Raw genomic sequence first — 21510 nt, 5'->3', positions numbered from 1 at the left:
CTGCATTTCTGCATTTCAGTGTCGACAAGGAGACGTGATGCAGATTGAAATGTGCTCAAATGTAATTGTTGAGATCCGCTCGCATGAACAAAATGAATGTGTTATTATCAGTGATTAAGTGCAAACAGAGGCTGACATATTGGCAATAGATAAACAGTCCAGCCAGGTTCCATTGTCCGCAGCAGACAGTCAAGCATCCGCTTCCTGGACACGCCGGTGACGCTCAGAGACTATGGAGACAGAGACTGTAAATATAAAACAAGAGCCCCGTCTTACTTAAAGTACTGTCTGAGAGCAGTTACCGGCACGGTCAATAAAACAGACTACGACCTGCATTATTCTGGAAGTTATTAAACTCATGAGATATAACGCCAGCTAAGAATAAGGATGCAATATAGTTACAGAATATCCACTGTGTTTTTAACAGAGCTTCAATCCCAGAGAGTAGATGGTATAAAAACATCTGATGATTTCATTTAACAGAATTAAGCATTTATGTAGTAAGAGAAGAGAACGGGGTCATAAAACAATCACTTCTTTATGTGTGTTTTAATCTGTTGCTTACTCAATAGAATAACACATGTAGTGCCAAAAGCTTCACTTAAAGGTCCCATATTGTAAAAAGAGAGATTTTCAGGTCTTTTATATTATAAAGCAGGTTTAAGTGCTTTATAAAAATACTGTTAAACTATCAAAACGCTCAACATACGGAGAAATACACACAGCCTGTATGCAGAAATTGCGCGTTTGAAACAAGCCGTTAGGATTTCTGTCCATTTGTGATGTCACAAATATACAATATTAAGACCATTACACGGTTTTAAACATTCTAAATGTGTCCCAGTTTATTTCCTGTTGCAGTGTATGTGAATGACATCAGCTGACAGGAAGTAAACATGGACCCAAACTGTTGCTTAGCAACGCAATTCCGTTGCAATTCCAATTGAAATGCACTAAAACGGAGCGTTTCAGACAGAGGGTGAATACAGGTATATTCAGGCACACAGTATGAGGAGAATAATGTGTTTTTTTAACATTACAGCATGTAAACATGTTCTAATAGAAACACAAAATACAAGTATGAACCTGAAAATGAGCACGATATGGGACCTTTAAAGTACAGTATAGTCAATTTGGTCTAATTTTCCGTGGCAGATCTTAATTGTTGTATGCTTTAAACTCTCCTTGTTTGACAGTTCAAGCGAAGCAAAGCAAAATAAAAGAAATAGTTTCACTTTGGCACTCTTTGTGTGACTGGATTTCTGGGGGTGTTGAAGGAGCTCTCCACCTATTTTTACACGTCTAAGTCAATTTACTCGTCACAGCAGCGAGTACGACGCAGTCTATGAAAACAGTTGTGTAATGACTCCCGTGGCTCTGCAGCAGCTTTGACAAGAAAATGACTCCAGAGACATTTTAACAGAAAGCTGAAAGACATGGGCATTTACTCGTAACAAAAGTCATCATTAAACTGCATTATGGGAAGTGCAGAAGCCAGAGTTTCTTGACCTCTACTTGGAACTAAATTTCAATGATATGTCTCTGCTGCATTGATTTTGCTGATTCTTTTTCAAGAGATCAAAACTCTTGCAACTCTTGTAGTATAAAGAACAACTCTACTGCAAGACCAACGCGTTTCGGCTCGTAGCCTTCATCAGAGTCACCCATCTCGAAGGCCACAAGCCAAAACTCATGGGTTTCGCAATAAAATTGTTCTTTATACTACGAGTGTTGCAGGAGATTTGATCTTTTTAGACTTCTTCCCTTCTCCATACACCTTGGAAGTAGGTGAAGTTGTTCCAGAAACCCCTACTCTGCTGCGATCATTCCTTTTACAACCACGTCACCAAATAAGAATGTCAGAACCCCAGATTAGGTTCAAACTCCAACATTTTCCAATGAGAGTGTTTTTAAAATGTTCTCTTTCTTCAATATCTGCACAACTGTGGCAGCCGCCCATTCTCTGCTGCTTGCTGTTGTTTCCCGGGTGGTTTTATTTGGTTGGATTGCTGAGTGATTGGAGGCCGATTCAATTCACCTGTTGACTCTTAAATGGCAGTTGAGAGCAGCTTGGTGTGTTTCCTCTCTCAGACAATCAGGGTGTGAAGACGCCCCTTTCTGTAGGGCTTAAGAGAGGTGGAAAACTGCACAGCCAGTGTCATTCTGATCTCTCCTTCACTAAATGCAACATCTGTTAACAGCCAAGCCAGAAACTCTGCTCTGTTTTTAGGCCCTTTTTGGATTCTCTGCTCTTTTGTGTTTTGCTTATTGAGACTGTTTACCGTCCTAGTTGGGGAAACACAAAACAATATTTCAGTTTCCTTAATTGTTAATTATTGAAGAGGCATTTGTTCATTATTATTATTATTATTATTAATAATAATGCAGCATTTTATTTTATGTTATGATGTGGATGGGAACTGGTTCTCAGTCTCCTGCCTGATCAAGTGAAGTCTGGGGGGGGAATCAGTACCGCCACACAACTATGGTGGTTAATTAAGGTTGATGAAATATTATGGTTATGAGAAATAAACTACAGTGAAGGTTAGGCAACCAAAACAGTTGATTAAAGTCAGGTTAAGTTATGGTTATAGATTAATAAACCATAACTGCAGGTCTATGACAGCGGGGTGCAAACTCCAGTCTCCTGCATTTAAGCCAAGCATGTCAAAACACGCAAGACCTCCAACTTTAAAGGAGTACAATACTAAAATACTGGACTATTCTTTTACTTCTAAAAACATATTAGCCCATTTATGACTGCAACTGAATGTTTCTTTATTTCCTTTGGTGGGACTCTTCTCTGGGTTTAATGCATATAAGCACAAATGTGAAGACATTTTCAAAACTGAAAACAGTTTGGGTGAAAAGTGAGTTTTTCTTCTCTATCTATATAGTCTTTGGGCACATGATGGTACTACTGTTTATGCAATAGACTCCATAATATTTTAGGAAAGAACAGTAGTCCCTGTCTGTATCTCAGAAATTACAAGGAGCACAATCAAGTATTTGGTATCTATGAATGAACAAGTTGAATAGCAAAGATATGCACACGTGTGCAGTAAAAACATTTAATAAACACAATGTTAGCAGAAAAATAAAAAATAAATCCTGACTTTGACTATTAATAAAAGTGTGATTTTTCATGTGATCTAAAAATGTCAAAGTTCTAATGTTAGATACTTGCCCAACGTATGACTGTACCAAATTTCAAGACTTTTGACCAACCAGAACAAATGTTGTTTCCTTATCATACTAAATATAGTCTCTGGGCACAGATGGGTTACTATAATATATTATAAAAGCTAAACTGACTCTAGCTCCTGTCATTAAATCCCAGAGATGTTTCTGGAGTACCTGAACCAGTCGACGGTGTTCTGCAGCCAGTTTGTGAACGGCCAGTGGTACTGCTACATCCTGCTGGTTCTCTTCTCGTTCGCCCTTCCTGTGGGGATCCTGGGAAACGTGGCGGCTCTGATCAACTTCTCCTGCTTCAGGAAAACCTCGAGCACCAGCAACCTGTTCCTGCTGAACCTGGCGCTGTGCGACTCGGCCTGGATCCTCACCCTCCCCTTCTCCCTCTACTTCACCTTCCAGAGGCCATACCTCCGAGACGTACAGATCTTCTGCCAGTTCAAGAAGATCTCCTTCAACATCAACATATACGGCAGCATCCTCTTCCTCACTCTCATCAGCTTCGACCGCTACGTCGGGACGGTGCACCCGATCAGCTCTCTCCGCTGGTGGGGAGTGGGTAAAGCCAAGCTGTGCTCGGTGTGCACGTGGGTCGGGTTAATTCTGAGTTCAGTCCCTGACTTGTTTGTAACTTTTGCTATTCAGCGACCACAAAACGTCACCGTGTGCATGGACCACATCCAGGGTCCGTTCATCTACGTCAAGACGATCACCATCATCAGAACAACGCTGGGCTTCCTGCTGCCGTTCAGCATCATGCTGGGTTTTTACATCATGACAGTTCGGGTTTTGAGGCGTCTCCCGAGGAGCAGGCTGCACCGAGGAGCCCCGCGGGCCGGAGGGAAGCCTCTGCGGCTCATCACCGCCGCCATACTCGTCTTTGTGGTTTCCTTTGGGCCGTACCACGTCATGGTCATCACCCTGGTGTTCATGAGGCTCCATAACCAGATCACACCATCTAACACCAGCGTCCTCTACGCCACCTATGAGTTCTTTGAGGCCGTGTGCAGCGTGAGCACCTGCTTGGACCCGGTTCTGTATATTGTGGCGAGCGAGCAGTTCCAGAGGAAGCTGCTGGCCTTTAAAAGAGACCGGTACCGGAGGCTGTGCTGCAGAGCCAGCAGGAGGGTCGGGGTAATCGGGTGACTGAGTGGATCCAATGCATGACTTTTTATGGTTACCTTGGCTGTATCACTGTTACATATGTGGCAGTGGCGGATGTTAATGGTGCAAATATCATTGAAACTCTATTTGTGAAACTTATGTGCTGCCGTCTTGGCCAGGACTCCCTCACCGCCAACACACACAGACACTCGTTAAAGTTACGTTGCGCTGTGGCGGCGACGGTGAGCAAGAAGCCTCCGGCAATGCTAGCAGCTGCTAACGTAGCACAAATACACACACTGTTTATCGGACAATCCCTATCGTTAATCCGGGCAGACACACAGCTGACAACCTGCTAAACTAAACTAAATGTGCGGTGGAGATTTTTGCTGGGAAAGTGGCTGCATGTCCGCAACACTACACGCAGCATCGTAGCTGCTAAATTAACGCTCCCGGACAGTGAACTGGAGACTCCGTTGTCTGTTGTGACCATACACTGCAGCTGGAGCACCGCTGCATGCGAGGCACCAATCTTGTCGGTTAACGGTTTATAATTGGTTAACGAGGGTCGGTTATCGGTTAAGAAAATTTTTCAAGATGAGCATCCCTACTTCATATTTTGTTTAACAGGAAGAAAAGATGATTGGATTTTGATATAAAAATACGAATTTAATTTATTTTTGCATATATTGTTAAACAGGTGCAAAATATGACCAGAGATGTGATATAAAATAATCTTTAAATAAATTAAAAAAAAAAAAATGGTCTAAAGTATGCCGGTAAATTCCACTACTACTGTGACTGATAAATTGTTATCAGTGTAAAATCCAGGTTAAACCACATCATGGCATGTTTTGCATTACAAAAACATTACAAACATTTTATTAAAATTTAAACATTTATTGAACTTGTTGACATAAAACTGTTTTTTTGCCAAGTATAACAGTGCTCCTCTGTTCTATTAAACTCATATGGAGATGCTGTATCAGGGTTTCCACCAGTGTATTATACAGTAAGCCCAGCATACAGCATCGGGGAGTTCTTTTAAAATGTATTTTTAAGATGTTTTCTTTTTTTTTAACTAAAGTGTTATACAAGTAAAGTAAACAATAAATAAAACAAAGGAAAGCATCAAACCCTCACATTTGAGAAGCATCAGTGAATGAACGTTTGTCATTTTTCCCTTGATGAATGAAAATGATTAGCTGATTGTTAAACTATTTGTACATTAATGTTCTCTTGTGTCGATTAATCGACTGATCATTTCAGTTTATTTATCAGCTTGATGTATTGATTTGCTCGATCACATGCAGACACTTGATGTCAATTTTTCCTTTAACTTGTCACCCATCTCTATACATATACTGTATGTATGTGCAGTTTAGTGCCGTCTTCAGATTGCATCTGCACCTGCATCATAACAGGGAGAGCACAGGTGAACGAATACATCGTCCTATTATTTATTTGGGATTAACTTCCTGTTATAGTCTTATGAAAACAAATCTGCAAAAACAGCCACCGACGCCTCCTGTTCAAATATTGTGAGTGTCGTGCAGCGAGCTGGAAACCGCACATGGAAAATGTGATCAAAACGAACAATGAAAGAAGTAAATACCAGGCCTCGAAAAAAACAAAACATGGCTCATGTCTGTACACACAGTAAGAGATATCCATCATCATCCATATTGATTATTGAACTATTGATAGGGCGGGCTTTCCATCTCAATCACGGCTCTTTGTGTTTAAGTGGAGGGCAGCTCCGCTCTTCTTGAGACTTTCATCTATTTTAGGTTTCAGTACGCAGCTCTACTGTTGATGATTGGAGGCATCAGAACAACAATCGTGCCCTCCTTTGGGATCCTAATGATCATCCTCCCTCAAACACAAACCCAGAGAGAGCAGAGAGCACTGCCTGGATCTTAGCATGTACACACACTAGCATCCTCATTCATCACACATTCGCCGGGCCACAGCATCACAGGCTGGTTTGGGAATAGCCATCACTACGGCCACTAGCGTCCCCAGAGCTCCACTCCTCTGTAACTAAGAGTCTGGATAATAAATCAGAGCTGGAAAGTGACAAGAGAACTCCCTCCGCAGAGAGCCGGCGACTAGGCCACTGTACCACTGTACCTGTTCCCGTAAGAGGCCTGTTAGATCACTTCATTCTGTTATTTATGGCTTGGCTCTGGACCAAAGGAGTCATACATTTCAGGTAAACAAGCAATTTCCTTTTGGCTGGTTTCCTTTGTTTGGTAGCTCTCGTCATCATTGCTCCGTGTCTTTGTCTCCCTGTTTGCTGTGCAAACACCTTTGTGTTTTATCCTTCACTGCAAGCACATGGAAATTAAGTTCATGTCACGAATAAAGCATATTAACAATGCCATTTATGATAATAGAAAAAATATCTGTAGGTTTATAAAATGGTAGAATATATTTTGTGGGTCATTTTGTATCTCGTTGTAATGATTTATGTTGAAATACACAAGATAAGAACAAAAATGCACTTCAACATTAGTTCAGATTTTGGGGGCAGAGCAACGTGATGTAAACACAATACTGACATATCATTAAAGCTGCAACAATTAATCAATTAGTTGTCAACTATTGAATTAATCGCCAACTATTTTGATATTCGATTTGAGTTTGTTTTTTTGAGAAAGCTACCAGCTTCTTAAATGTGAATATTTTCTGGTTTCTTTCCTCCTCTATGACAGTAAACTGAATATCTTTGAGCTGTACACAAAACAAGACATTTGAGGACGTCATCCTGGGCTTTAGGACACACCGAGAGACATTTTTAAGTTCAATATTCACGCTTCTTTTAGCTCATTTTTGGTCTCCACCAAATCCTTGGGAAATAATGTGTGTTTTTAGTGGGTCTACCAGTGCTTATTCACTGAAAATAGACGCATGCTGTAAATGCTGGAATCAAAGCTGAGAAGAGCGGTGAAACTGAACCGAAACAGTAAATTTGCAAACCTTAAAAAACAAAAAAAATTAGCTGAAAGAGGCTAAAACGCTCTGCAGAACTGAGGGGAGCTGCAGCTCTGTAGTTTTTGTCACGACATTAACGCCTTTCATATTACCCATTTTTCCATCGCTGATATAAAAATGTTGATTAGAGCAGCTTTAATTCATAACTTAATTCTCACTGTTGGTGCAAATAGCATTAGACATAAAACACAAAGTCTACTGTGTAGTCTGGACTCCCAGACAACAATACAACCGCACACTGTACTGAAATGCATCAAAGACATGAACATCCAAGAGACAGCAGCCTCACACAGTGAGACAGAGGTATAAATTCAGGCTGCAGGGGCACCGCAGAGCAACGACACCGGAGCAATCATCCATTATTTACAGAGTAACGGGGGGGCAGCCTCGGAGCCTCTAATAGAGACCGGTCTGCTGCTGCTGAAGGAGGGTGTAAAACATGCAGCGCTACAGGGCACCGTAAGGTTACTGAAGGCTGGAGAGTCATGAGGATGATAATTATAACTGCAGATTATAGATCAGCCCGGGTCACACGTCTATTTGTGGATTCCTCGGCGATACTCTGTACAGATGTAACAGTGTAAAAAGTATTCAAATACTGTAGATGCAGAATCAAAACTATATACCTCAATTTACTGCAGAAACAATCAGCAAATTAATCAATAAGTCGACCGACAGAAAATGAATCTGCAACTACTGATAACTCAGTAATTGTTTGGGACATTTATCAAATGAAAAACGCCAAAACATTCTCTGGTTTTCTCAGTTTATATTATTGTAAATGTATTTGGGGTTGTGGTTGGACTAAATCAGCAATTTGAAGACGTCTCAAGGGGCATTTTTCAAGATTTTCTGATATTTTGTAGGCTAAATGATTAATCAAAAAAGATTATCAAACAGAATAATCAACAATATAAATAATTGTAGTTACAGCCCTCCTTATATTACAAAAAAATGCAACTTATATCACGTTTAATGACTGGAAACGTGTGAAATTGTTAAAATATGGATTCAAATGTTAGCATTTTAACATTCCTACTGAAATCTTATATTTAATATTGTTACATATTTATGTCACTTTAAATTTGTTTAATGGTAGATTACAAATCTTAAACATTTATTGATGATGTAATGACATAACAGAGAGGTGGTTTTTGCTTTTGCCTCCTTTTGAAACTCATTTCCACACAAAGAATAAGAAAAAGGTCTGTGACCAAAAACACCTGCAACTAATCATTGTTTGGATTATCAATCGATCAGTTGATTGTCTTTTGATCGATTCACAGTTTAGTCTATAAAATGTCAGAAAATAGCTAAAAAAACAGTTTCCCAGAGTAAAGCCCAAAGTGACATCCTCTATAAGTGAGTATGTTTATCTCCTTAAACGGCAGTAGGCAGAATGTTTTTGGCATCACTGGGCAGACATCCCATAATAACCTTTCAGCATATTGTAATTCATGTGTTCTGAGAGAAAACTAGACTTCTGCTCCTCCTCATGGCTCTGTTTACAGGCTTTAGAACATCTAGCCCGTGACGGGAGACTTTGACCAATCACAGGTCATTTCATTGAGAGAGCGTTCCTATTGGCTGTGCTCCGGTCATGTGACCAGAACTTGGCGTTCCTTCACCAGATTTCACAATGGCGGCGGCGTCACAAACGTTCTCATTTTCCAGCTAGACCGTGCACTACAAGATAATTCTGAAAACATCTGAGGAGAGAAATAGACATTAACGTAACAGAATATTGATTCATATTTGATCAGCGCTGCCTAGTTTGACCGTTTGGTCGGAGTTCAGAGTGATTGACAGCCGGCGTTCATAGACGGCAGCTGGACAGCAGACCTCAGATCAGCTCTTACTGCTTGTTTTCCTCCAGTCTGTGAAATCCTGCAGATGCTGTTAGGAGCACCGGAGGACACCAGAGGACTCAGAGGAACATGATTTATTTCAGGTTACCTGTTTCATGTACTACTGTCACAATAAAGCGACCGTTTTATAAAAATAACTTTTTTTATCATATTTGATCCACTCTCGCCTACTGAACATATTCAAATTGCACGATATAAAACAGAACCAGAGTTGTAACTAGTAAATGTTTGTAATTATTGCTTTATAAATGGCTTAAATGATTAATCCGTTATCATAATCCTTGTTGAATAATGATAAATTAAAAGACTAATTGTTTCGACACTAGTATGAATGGACGGAGGCATTAATTCACTCTCAACAGCAACAATACAATACCCTGCAGTGACACACGCACACACACACACGCACACACACACACACACACACACACACACACACACACACTCACACACGCACACACACACACACACACACACACACACACACACACATACACAGAGCCCCTATCCTGCCACCCACCCATGCACTCCTACACACACACACACACACACACACACACACACACACACATACAGACTCCACTTTGACCTGCAGCCACACACTGCTGTACAGAAGCCATCTCAGCCTTCGCATGGCTCAGTAATAACATATGACAGAACCCAGATGGCATCCTGCAGGCTACACTCATCAAGATCAGGGAAAAGGGGACGAGAGGCATTCCAACAACAGAGCAACCAATGACATCTCTCTCTCTCTCACACACACACACACTCAGCTGAGCATTCAATAGTGTTAACAGCACTGTGATCAACGGTTTTCACATTACGGTCACCTCTTCTTGTGCTGTTCTCACTATTCTGGAGCCTCCTCTGAGTGGAGATGAGCGGTCAGCGTTTGATTGAATGTAAAGTGTCGGTAATAAGATGCAAAGGAGGGTTTAATCCGGTTAGGACGGCGCTCCACATGACTTTAGAATTACCCTTCAATTTACCTTTTTAGAAGTCACAAAGCCTCGGAGAGAGAGAGAGAGAGAGAGAGAGAGAGAGAGAGAGAGAGAGAGAGGTGAATACATTAGGCTAATCTGAGGACTGAGGCAGCAGGAAGAAATGAGAAGCAGTTTCACTTTTCCAATTATGGAGATGGACGGTGAGATAGTCATTTACTGCGAGGGGGTAGGCCCACGATATAAAGCTGTAGTGCTGTGGAGCTGCATCGCTGCAGACAGACAAACTAGTAGGACTGTCCTCGACCAAACAAGTTCTTAGTCGACTAATTGATCGACAGATCTGTATAAAAAGAGTTTCTCCACAAAGATTTGCACAAAAGCACCACTTTAGATCTCGTGTTTACCAGACATGTGCTCTAAGTGTCGTGGAAATAATTCATTCAGCATGAAAAAAGCATAAAAAAACAACTAATTGACTAAAGAAATCTTAGTCGACTAAGACCAAAACGACCGATTAGTCGACTAATCGACTAAGAGGGGGCAGCCCAGTCCTACAAACTAGTTATGTATGAGGCATTTGATATAATTATTATATAACTTAACACATCAACATTTATTTGGGCAAACCTGATTGATTAGTTCAGTGGTAAAAGACATTTTTAAAGATAGAAAATACAAGCAAAAAGTCATTTTTAGGACCCCACTGAGAGATTACTGGTGGCAAAAAAATCCCAAACATGTCACCAAAATAAGACTGGAAACATAAAGATTTGACGATCTAAACATTGACAATCCAATGGTTTTTGTTTTTAAACAAATAGCTGGACATTTTGGGAAACACGCTTATTCTCTTTCTTGCCAAGAGATCGATGAGGAGATCAATAAGAGTCTCAAAAGTTTGACAAAATCAGCCTCTAAATCTGCCCCTCTTAAGCTCACTATTTAACATGTTCAAAAACTGGGGTGTAAAAAAAAAGACAATTTGTGGTTTGATGGGGGGTGAGGAGCAGTGACTTCCTGGATAACTTGTCTTAGACTTCCAATTTTTGTGTGGATTAAAATAACTTGTTAATTAGGGCATACTTTCTCACCTTTGGACAGAGCCAGGCAAGTTGTTTCCTCATATTTCCATCTTTAATCTGGTATCAATCATCTCTGCAAGAAAGTGAATGAGTGCATTTGCCAAAATCTCAAATTATCCCTTTAATTCCTTTCCTAGGTTTGTTTGTGTTCAATGTCAGTGGATTTCATATCTTCCACCTCCGCATCATTTGACCTGTAGCGCTCTTATTTTGATGTTCTCGTGGATGTTGTCAGTTAAGGTTCAAGCATCCTTCGCTGTCACTTCCCCCTAAAGATTGTGGAACAGATTGACATCTGCCAACTTAAATCAATGACTTTTTCAAAAATTTGTCTCTAAATCCATCTCTATTTCTCAGTGTTTGAGACTCTGTGTGAGTGAGAGAGTGAGTGAGTGAGTGAGTGAGTGAGTGAGTGAGTGAGAGAGTGTTGTCTTTCAGCCTCGGTCAAATTAAACCTAATAACTGAGTCCACAAATCTTAATTTTGTGAGAAGCCAAAAGCCTTTTTTACATCTGTAGGCCTTCTGAGGAGTAAAAACCATAGACCGTATCTAAGAAGTGGACGTAGTCACTGTGTGTGACGTCACACGTTGGTTTGTGGACTGCCGTTTTGAAGCCTTGAGTTTGGCATTTTTGGCCGTCGTCATCTTGTTTTTTTTGCAACCAGAAGTGACACAAGAGATATCTTTAGGCGACCAAAATGACCTGAAAACACACACTGTGAAAGGGTTAAAGTTGTAAGACGAAAACACGGACAACTTCCAGACCGGACAACGCCGTGGTAGCGACCTGTCAATCACAAGGTAGCCCCGCCCTAAAGCATCCCCTGCTTTATGGTCTATCTGACTCTAAATGGGACCATAATTTACTAAATGAACATCATGCTGTATTGAAGAAGACATGAAACTAGAGATTGAGACCATAAACTCATGTTTACAATGTTTACTGAGGTAATAAATCAAGACAGAAGTAGGCTCATTTTCTCATAGACTTCTATACAATCTGACTTCTTTTAGCAACCAGAGGAGTCGCCCCCTGCTGGCTGTTAGAAAGAATGCAAGTTTAAGGTACTTCCTTATTGGCTTCACTTCTCAGACCCGGAGGTTGCTCACTGGTAAAAAACAAAAGAACATTTTTATATGATTCCCATGTGGTCACATCTAATAGTGTTTAATGCATTTCCACTAACAGTGAAAAGCAAAGTTCTTGACCCTGCTCAGCCCAAAGGAGTCCACTTCTTAAAAATGTAAAAAGGTGTCTTTATCTGATCCATGGCTAAATGCAAACAAACCACATTCAAACGGAAATAGACAGCTCACAAACCCCGTGACCTAAGACTTAAAACAAATGCGTAATGACAGCCAGTCTCCCTCTGAATGACCAGAAGTCATTGGCTACCGCCCACTCCATTAGAGAGCACACATAGCCTTGAGAGGCTGAATGGAACAGCATAGGTTGTTCCTTGAACCTCAGATGTAGTCTTAAAATCACATAATCTGTCACAAGCTATTCATCACCGAGAGTTTATTCTGTTTTTCTCCAACAATGCCGTGCACCTCTGCCTACTCTAAACAGCAACACGACTGGAAAAACATAACTGAATGTAAGGATTGCAAAGATACTGTTATGCGACAACTGGATTAACGTTTGTGTGTGTAGGTTTCTGAAGGGGGTAAATCACATATTGTGCCAAACACGGGGGGGGGGGAACGGTAAATGGCTGGAGGGAGGAGGTGGTGTAATTCCCTGTAAAAATGTTTTCTAGGCCATCATAAATGATAAATGATGCATGCCATGTGTCGGCTTTCAAAAACAATGCGTGTTTCCAGAGTTGGGACAAATTGATTTGAATTTAAGCGTATAGCTGCAAACTGAATGAGCGTGAAAATGACTCCGGTTAATGTGAGGAAGTAAAGTGGCATCAGAAAAACACCATTTCAAAAAAGTGACTGCAGAAAACACCGTCACAGATGATGATTCCAGGAACTCAAACCCACGGCCTGCCCACAGATCAGAGGGCAGAACAGAGAGTGGATGGAGATGTGCAGGGCGTTAGTAGAGGCATCATGATGTGCAGTTTGTGGGCCATGTGACAGATCTATAATAGATGATAGATTTTACAGTGGGCCTGCTGCTGTAGTACAGCTCTTATCTTACCTGGGTTGTGATTACATAACTGTTTTACTGAAAATGTTGTGCAGCAGGACACATCTCGCCTCTCCAACTCTCTCGACTATCTCATTCCCTCTCTACTGCAGATTCACTTCATCTGTCTTTGGTACACACACACACACACACACACACACACACACACAGACCTGTTCACTCACTCGTATACAATCGCACATTCACAGATGCACACACAAAACAGCACCACTCTCTCTCTCTCGCACTTGCAAACACACACACACCCACACACACACACACAGAAACACAAACCATCTGTTCGGAGGCTTGTTGAAGCGCATTAGTTGTACCTGGCTGCAGGACGAGCTGCACTCTTTCTGTCCTCTCTCCCCTCCAGCCAGTGGAAGAGTAGAGACCCTGATCCAGATACACTGGGTCTTAGTGCAAAACCTCACTGAGAGCTACTAAAGTTCATGTGATGAAGCACCTACTTTACTATTATGAGTCATGCATGAAAAATTGTTCACACAATGTTCGGTGGATTATCTAGAGCAGCGCAGACTTTGGTTAGTCCTGATAAAAAGTGCATTTCCCAAAATATCAAACCAAACCAGAGCTATCAGCACGGATAGATGGAACACCAGAGGGAAGTGAGATTTTCTTTTGTAAGTTGGGTAAACCAACCCTGATGGTACGTACGTGTCTATGGGATTCGTCCTTTCCACGCTTCCCATTCATTTTCTATGTAATAGGGATGCACCGATACCACTTTTATTAAGACCGAGTACAAGTACTTACATTTGGGTACTCTCCGATACCGAGTACCGATACGAGTACTTCTCTGTGCCAAAAGACCCTCGTTAACAGCCAGCTGGAGGGTGTGAGCGACACACGGCAGGCTGGGGAGTCCCGCATATGAGGCAGTGCGCTGCGACCGGCTCTAGGTCGGCTTGGAAAGGCTCGGGGCGAAGGTGGCTCGCGGCCGCAGCTTTACAGCGATCCCCGCCCGGAACTCGCTGCACCGTGGATTAAGGACTCGCTGCGCCCTCTCTCTCCGCCGGGGACGGACGGGGCCCCCTGCTCCCGGTGCGACTGTCGACCGGGGCGGATTGTCCTCAGTGTGCCCCAACTGCGTCGCGCCACAGCCCACGTAAAAGGCGCCAGAGGTCTGCGGCGATGTCTGCAACCCACTCGACCCGTCTTGAAACACGGACCAAGGAGGAGAAACTTTTAAACTAACCGTTGTCGATCGAAGATTAAGACAATTTCAGCAACTGCGTGGCTTATTTCTCACCTAAAATGTTTTCTGAAACACATTACACTATTGTCGTAATATACGAGTAAAAAGATTCCAAACAAGCCGCCGTGTTGGTTCCGGTTTTGAAAGCTGGGAGCAGCAGCCCACGAGCGAAAGCGTTCGTCCACTCAGGTGCCTCACGTCTAGCAGCCCATCAAGCGTCCAGTGCTGGGAAGCGAGGCGATCTCTCGTGTTCAACCCCCCCCCCTGTGGACACGTACGATAAGAGTTTATATTTACTGACATCATATAACTGTGCTTCTCCACCTTGTCTGGCTGGTGACCCCATTTTTAGGAAACACAAATTCTCATGGTGCTAGCAGTTTAGGTGTGAATTTCAATATGACATTGATTTGTAAGGGATAGATTGAGTGTACATTAAAAAGATGATATATTGTATTCCAGACCTATTTCTATTAATAGTATATCAAATTAAGGACCATGTATGTATACAGCATCAAGTAACCCCATGTGGGTCGTCCTGACCCACAGGAACTTCCTAAGTAAGGAAACACGACATTCAATGAAACGATTGCAACTTGAGAAGACAGACCAGCTGGTATTATCAGACCCACCAGCCATTTCCCATTTCCCCTCTTAGTGAGGATTCTGTATTTGCAGAAACTATCATGTCATCATGCACTCTTGGCTTTCTATTTATGCTCAGAGAAGATGATCACTCAGAGTACTACCCCCCCACACTCACCCTCTCTGTGCCCTCCAATTATAGTCATTAATGGTTCATCCCAAAAAGATAAGCCAGGGTGGCCAATAATATCCGGGCCTAAGTGAGTTGTGAAGTGACTGGCAAATTAAATATGTGAGTTGAATAGGAAGCACTGCGAACCGCTGCACAGTTTAAACAAATGACGGGCTGATGGGATTGGAGTCGCGACCTTATGAGAGGAGAGAGAGAAATGGAAATGGAGTCAAGCTGTCGAGAGAGGTCGGGGTTGTAAGAGAGGAGGTGAGAAAGAAGAGGAAATGCATCGAGGAGGTGTGAGAGGTGGAGGAAGTGAGCAACAGGAAGACTGACTTTAAAATATGTAGCACATAGAGGTGACGGGTGGGGTTGTGTTGCAGAGGCTCCATCAGAACAGGAAAAGCATGTTAATTAAAAACATGAATTGATGATGGCTGCATTCCATTTAGGGGTATCAGAGTCCTGCTAGTATGTACGCCTGCTCAGTGGCATGGCTTAACCACAACACTTAATTGGAACAAAGCCATCACTGATGTGCAGTAGTCTTCTTTCCATGACAAGACAGTTTGACTTGTCATGGCAGGAAAAGCACAAGTGGAACTAATATCATCACTGTTGGCTCTGTCTGTTCCATTCAAGTGTCCCTATAAGCCGGCCCAATGCACCAGCATGCACAACACTTGGACCTTGATAAAGGCAGACCTAAACCCCATTTTAGGGATGCACCGATACCACTTTTTTTCAGACCGAGTACAAGTACTTACATTTGGGTACTCGCCGATACCGAGAACCGATACGAGTACTTCTCTGTGCCAAAAGACCCTCGTTAACAGCCAGCTGGAGGGTGTGAGCGACACACAGCAGGCTGGGGAGTCCCGCATTCGAGGCGGTGCGCCGCAACCGGCTCTAGGTCGGCTTGGAAAGGCTCGGGGCGAAGGTGGCTCGCGGCCGCAGCTTTACAGTGCTCCCGCTAGGTCGGGGGCACCGCCGGCCCGTCTCGCCTGCACCGTCGGGGAGGTGGAGCATGAGCGCGTACGATAGGCCCCGAAAGATGGTGACGAGAGGTTAACGTCACGCTACCGTAAAGTGGTATCGGTGCCGTTGTTTCGGAGCCGTTTCGCGAGTACGAGTACATGAGCGCAGTATTGGGCCTGATACCCGATACTGGCATCGCTACCCTTTAATAGGGAACTCCACCAATTGTACATATCAGTGGATCAGTGATCAGTCATCAGTTTACAGGTCTTGGGGAGTACTTCTGCATAATGTGAAAACAAAGTAGTATAAAGTCTTTTGTGACTCCAGAGGGAGCTGCGCAAAATCTGAAAATCTGCGACTTTAGACATCAAGTGATGTCCAGAGGTTACATTACCCGCTACTAGCATACCACACCTAAGTCTCTGATCGAATTGTCGGCGATCGAGTTGCATTGTGGGTAATGTAGGCGTCCGGTTTTGAAAAGGAAGAAGAATGGGTGGAATAAAAAAGATGATATCTTTGGTTCTGTTGCATTGATTTTGATCCCTTTTCGTCATTTACACCTTTGTGTTTCATGCTGTGACGCGTCAAACTGTCTGCCGTGAAAAACATCTATTGAGTGGCTGTGAGTCCTTGTTATACTCTACTTAGTCATAGCTGAAACATTGATCCACACCTTAATTTCCTCCTGACGTGATTACTGCAATTCACTCCTCTACAGTATCGGTGCTCCATCAATAGACTCCAACTGGTCCAGAACGCATCCGCTAGACTTCTAAGTAACACCAAATCCAGGCACCACATCACACGAGTTCTAAAAGACCTCCACCGGCTTCCGGTCTCCCACCGGATCAACTTCAAAATCCTGGTGCTCACCTACAAAGCCCTTCACTAACAAGCTCCCCCACACCTCGCTGACCTCCTCGCCCCCTACCAACCATCTCGGCCCTGCAGATCCACCTCAGCTTAGCTTCTATCAACCTCCAAGTCCAACCTTGGTCGCTATCACGTTTTCTGTTGCTTGTCCCACCACCGCCGCCGCTCAGCGTAAAGCGACTTTGAGTTCAAGAGAAGTGCTATATAAATTCCATTTATTATCATTTTACTTCTTTTATTTTAAGACAAGACACAAAATGGTTTCTCGTGTCTAAGCTTCCTCTCTCAAATAAACACGACGGAGTGAAAAAAGTTGTTTAGTTTGTTGTTGTTCACTCAGGCATTATGCAGCCTACAAGGGGAGAGTGGGTGTGAGTAGGTCGTGCATCTCTATAACGGGTTACACAAGCCAAAAATGTAGACAGCCACTGATCACATACAAGATGGAAGAATACTCCATAAAACAAAGTAAGGATTCTACTATACGCCAAGACGCTTCAAACTCTTTTTGCCTTCAAACATGCGTAATGCATTGATATAGGTCAGGGATAATGTGCAGCGAGCAGGTGACTGTTGTGAAATAAACCCCGACATGACGATGCTGAACCCGATGTGAGTCGGAGGAGTCTTGCATCCCGCTTATTACACGGCTACTTACTTAAGAAATTCACACAAAAATGGTCCTCCAGAGTCCAAGATGAGATCTGCGTCCATAGCAACAGTCTGTTAGTCATAGCAACGGTCTGCTATAAAGAAACAAGAGACCGTAGAAGGCCGTAATTGACCAATCAGAATCAAGTATTCAACAAAGCCGTGTAATAATACATCTATTCAGCAGCAACAGATCACATCTCTTATGTATGTACAGTATTGACTTGGTAATATTTTAGCCTCATTAATCTACTTAAACCTACAGCTGAGGTGATTAGTTAATTAATAATGCATATTTCAGGTCATTTTTAAGCATTTTTTGAGTAAAACATTTCCCAGTTTCTGCTTTTCTTTTGTATATTTTGCGTCTTTTACAATATTTTGAGGTTTTGGAGTGTTGATCAAATAAAACAAGTTAGATGACATCACCTTGGGCTTTAAAAAAACTGTGATTTTTCACTATTTCTGATATTTATAGACTAATGGATTAATCAAGAAAATAATCAGATGATTAATGGACAATGATAATAATTGTTAGTTGCAGCCTTACTTGAACCAGAGTGTAATAAAAAAAAAAAGGATTTGCAAACACTGTTTGACCCAGATCTGATGATAAGTGAGGAAAAGAGAGTTTTATGGGTGCAGGAGCATAGATACAAAGAGGAGAGCTGATTGTAAAGACATGAGAACTGCCTTTACTTACATGACATTTGCAAAAAGTGGAGTATGACTGTGAGGTGCTTTTCACTGGTGAACAGCCACAACAAAAACAACTCAGGAAGGAGGAAGGTTCCCTCCCTCAGCAGAGCCATTACTCTGCACATTCCGCTGCATTAGCGTGCGCATGACTTACCAAAGAGCTGGCGGTGGAATATAAACTTCCCGGCTAACATGCCGGTGATAATGGCCAGGATCCAGCATATGACTTTCAGGACGTTCCATCCACGGCCCGGGTACTTGTTGAACAGGAAGGAGAAGCAGTTGCCCACCACGATCATGTGGGCCTCCGTCTGACTGTGAGAGATGGGGTCCTCGGCGAAGATGAGGAAGTTGAAGAAGGTGACGAGGTAGGCCACGATGAGGCGCGACCAGGGGTGTTGGAAATAGTAGCGAAAATGGGCACCTATTTCCATCCTGCTGAGCCTCCCAGCCACTCTACACCTGGGAGAGAGAGAGAGAGAGAGAAAGTGCTTCTTTCAGTCAGATTACATTACACTCAAATCAGCAGGGCAGATTAGAGTGAAAACATCCCTCAGACTGAGATTAGTGGTGGGAATATAACTGAGGTTTGGTGGGATTATGCTAAATTCAGACAACTCTGATCAGCACCAGTGCCAACAACTCACCTACATGGAGATTTCTCAATGCAAAGACACTTTCCCATCACGCACACTGAAAGAATCAGCAGCATGAAAACAGGTTGAAAAGTTAACGTGTTAACTGAGCTCACAGTTTTTAGGAGAAGCTGCAAACAAGAAGTTAAAAGCTGTAAAGACTAAAGTCTTCATCAGTCAGGTTGAGGTGTAAGTGTCATACCTGGATAAGGTATAGAGTCTTGAAGCGCTTAGCTGTAAAGCGCCGGCTTTTTGAAAGGCTTATCCTCTCAGCCTGTCAGCTCTGTGCGCCCCTTTAAAAAAACAAAACTGTGGCAGCATTACGCTGATGCTCTGCTCGGGAACACCTGCCAAGCAGCCGCAGCGCTTGAGTAACTTCCCGACAGACAGCCCACCCCCCCTTTTGCATTCATTCAACTCCTCTCTCTGAACTCCCTCGCTGTACAGCCTCCCTGTCTGACTTTGCTGGACTGGACTTCCCAAACCGGCTCCCTGCTTTGACACGGTTTCCTAAAATACCCCACAGTGGGAACTCGGATGATGCACCCGGCTTCAGAAATAGATCTGCCAAACTAAAAACACCCATATTAAATGTCACTGGCATCATGTTTTGTCTTGTCATTCTGTGCTCCCTCTTGGGTGATGTTAAGCTACTGGTTCCACTAATAGGAGGTGGAATTATTACTTAATAATAATCATCCTGGGAAAATGCTGAATTATTTTTCTGTCTTTATCCCGTTATAACCATTAAGAGGAGAGGCTGTGTCAGGGGATCTGCTCCCAGTTTGAGGCCAGTGCCTTCAGGCAGGAGAATCCTTAAATATGCATGGAGAGGGACTCAGCCAGAGCACCTTATGTTGTGTTTTCATTATGTTATTACTCTGTACACACAACATCTATCGCACATCTGTCCGTCCAGAAAGGGGGATCCCTCCTCTGTTGCTCTTCCTGAGGTTTTTTCAGTTTTTTTCCCTGTTCGAATATTTTTTTAAGGTAAGTTTTTCTTACCTTACCTGAGGCAAATTTGTGATATTTGGGTTCGATAAAGGACAACATGGAGAGAACATGCAAACACTACAGAAAGGACTCATCAATCTGGGAAATGCAGTATGGCATATATGATAGATAATGATGGGAATGCAATGAAGACATTATCATCATGGTACATCCTCTAAACTCTTCTTTCCTCTCTAAACCACAGATAGATATTTCATTATTTAGGCTGCTGACCCAAAATATATATAAACAGTCTCTATAAGTCCTTCAGGAAACACCCTGATACTGCCCCAGTACTGGTGCCAGATCTGTCAATTCCTGAATGGACGAACCGTGTTAAGAGCATAAGTCTGTGTGACCACACACACACACACACACACACACACACACACACACACACATCCCCTCTAATGTCACAACAGTGATGACGCCAAATGTCACATCTCCGACCTCACGTATCTGGGAGAGATAACACTAACACAGCTTCACTGGAATTATCTGATTACACAACTTTAATGTGGAAGCAGCCGGCCGGCGACATCACAGACATCTGGGACAGACGAGATTCCTGCAAGCCCTACCTCCCTCCATCACTACCTCCCTCCCTCCCTCCCTCCCTCCCTCCCTACTTCCCTACCTACCTCCGTCACTACCTCCCTACCTACCTCCCTCCCTACCTCCCTCCCTCCCTACCTCCCTACTTCCCTACCTACCTCCGTCACTACCTCCCTACCTACCTCCCTCCCTCCCTACCTCCCTCCCTCCCTACCCTACCCGCCTACCTCCCTCCATCACTACCTCCCTCCCTCCCTCCCTACTTCCCTACCTACCTCCATCACTACCTCCCTACCTACCTCCCTCCCTCCCTCCCTACTTCCCTACCTCCCTCCGTCACTACCTCCCTACCCTACCCGCCTACCTCCCTACCTCCCTCCCTCCCTACCTCCCTACCCTACCCGCCTACCTCCCTACCTCACTACCTCCCTACTTCCCTACCTCCCTCCCTACCTCCCTACCCTACCCGCCTCCCTCCCTACCTCCCTACCCGCCTCCCTACCTCCCTACCTACCCGCCTCCCTACCCCCCCTACCTCCCTATCAACCTGCCCTCCCTACCTCCCTACCTGAAAGCCCTACCTCCTTAAATACCTCCCTACCTCCCTCCCTCCCTCCCTCCCTACCTACTTCCCTACCTACCTCCGTCACTACCTCCCTACTTCCCTACCTCCCTCCCTACCTCCCTACCCTACCCGCCTCCCTACCTCCCTACCTACCCGCCTCCCTACCCCCCCTACCTCCCTATCAACCTGCCCTCCCTACCTCCCTACCTACTTGCCTACCTCCTTAAATACCTCTC

The 21510-nt window shown here is 43.4% G+C and overlaps 2 protein-coding genes across 4 annotated transcripts in view; one reads left to right on the top strand and one right to left on the bottom strand.

The window, feature by feature from the left end:
• The window catches only part of tmem117 (transmembrane protein 117), a 56781-nt gene that overhangs the window by 34911 nt on the left and 360 nt on the right, over positions 1-21510 (bottom strand). The window contains exons 1-3 of one of the 3 annotated variants that reach the window (XM_037767721.1): positions 19361-19600; positions 19171-19216; positions 18678-18985 (exon numbers count right to left, since the gene is read on the bottom strand). In XM_037767721.1, the coding sequence (XP_037623649.1) occupies positions 18678-18985; positions 19171-19208 (346 nt within the window). In that variant the 5' untranslated portion in view covers positions 19209-19216; positions 19361-19600. Of the gene's footprint in view, positions 1-18677; positions 18986-19170; positions 19601-21510 lie in introns of those variants that run through there. The other 2 variants (XM_037767720.1, XM_037767722.1) reach the window with 2 other exon arrangements.
• Positions 20670-21281, top strand: LOC119486624 (gibberellin-regulated protein 14-like). The gene has a single exon (XM_037766867.1). It carries the CDS (start codon positions 20670-20672, stop codon positions 21279-21281), a length of 612 nt encoding a protein of 203 aa, XP_037622795.1.

Source organism: Sebastes umbrosus, chromosome 4 (genome assembly GCF_015220745.1).
Source record: "Sebastes umbrosus isolate fSebUmb1 chromosome 4, fSebUmb1.pri, whole genome shotgun sequence".
NCBI classification, from domain to species: Eukaryota; Metazoa; Chordata; class Actinopteri; order Perciformes; family Sebastidae; genus Sebastes; species Sebastes umbrosus.
Note: the sequence above shows the minus strand (reverse complement) of the source record. Positions and strands in the feature narration are given on the sequence as shown.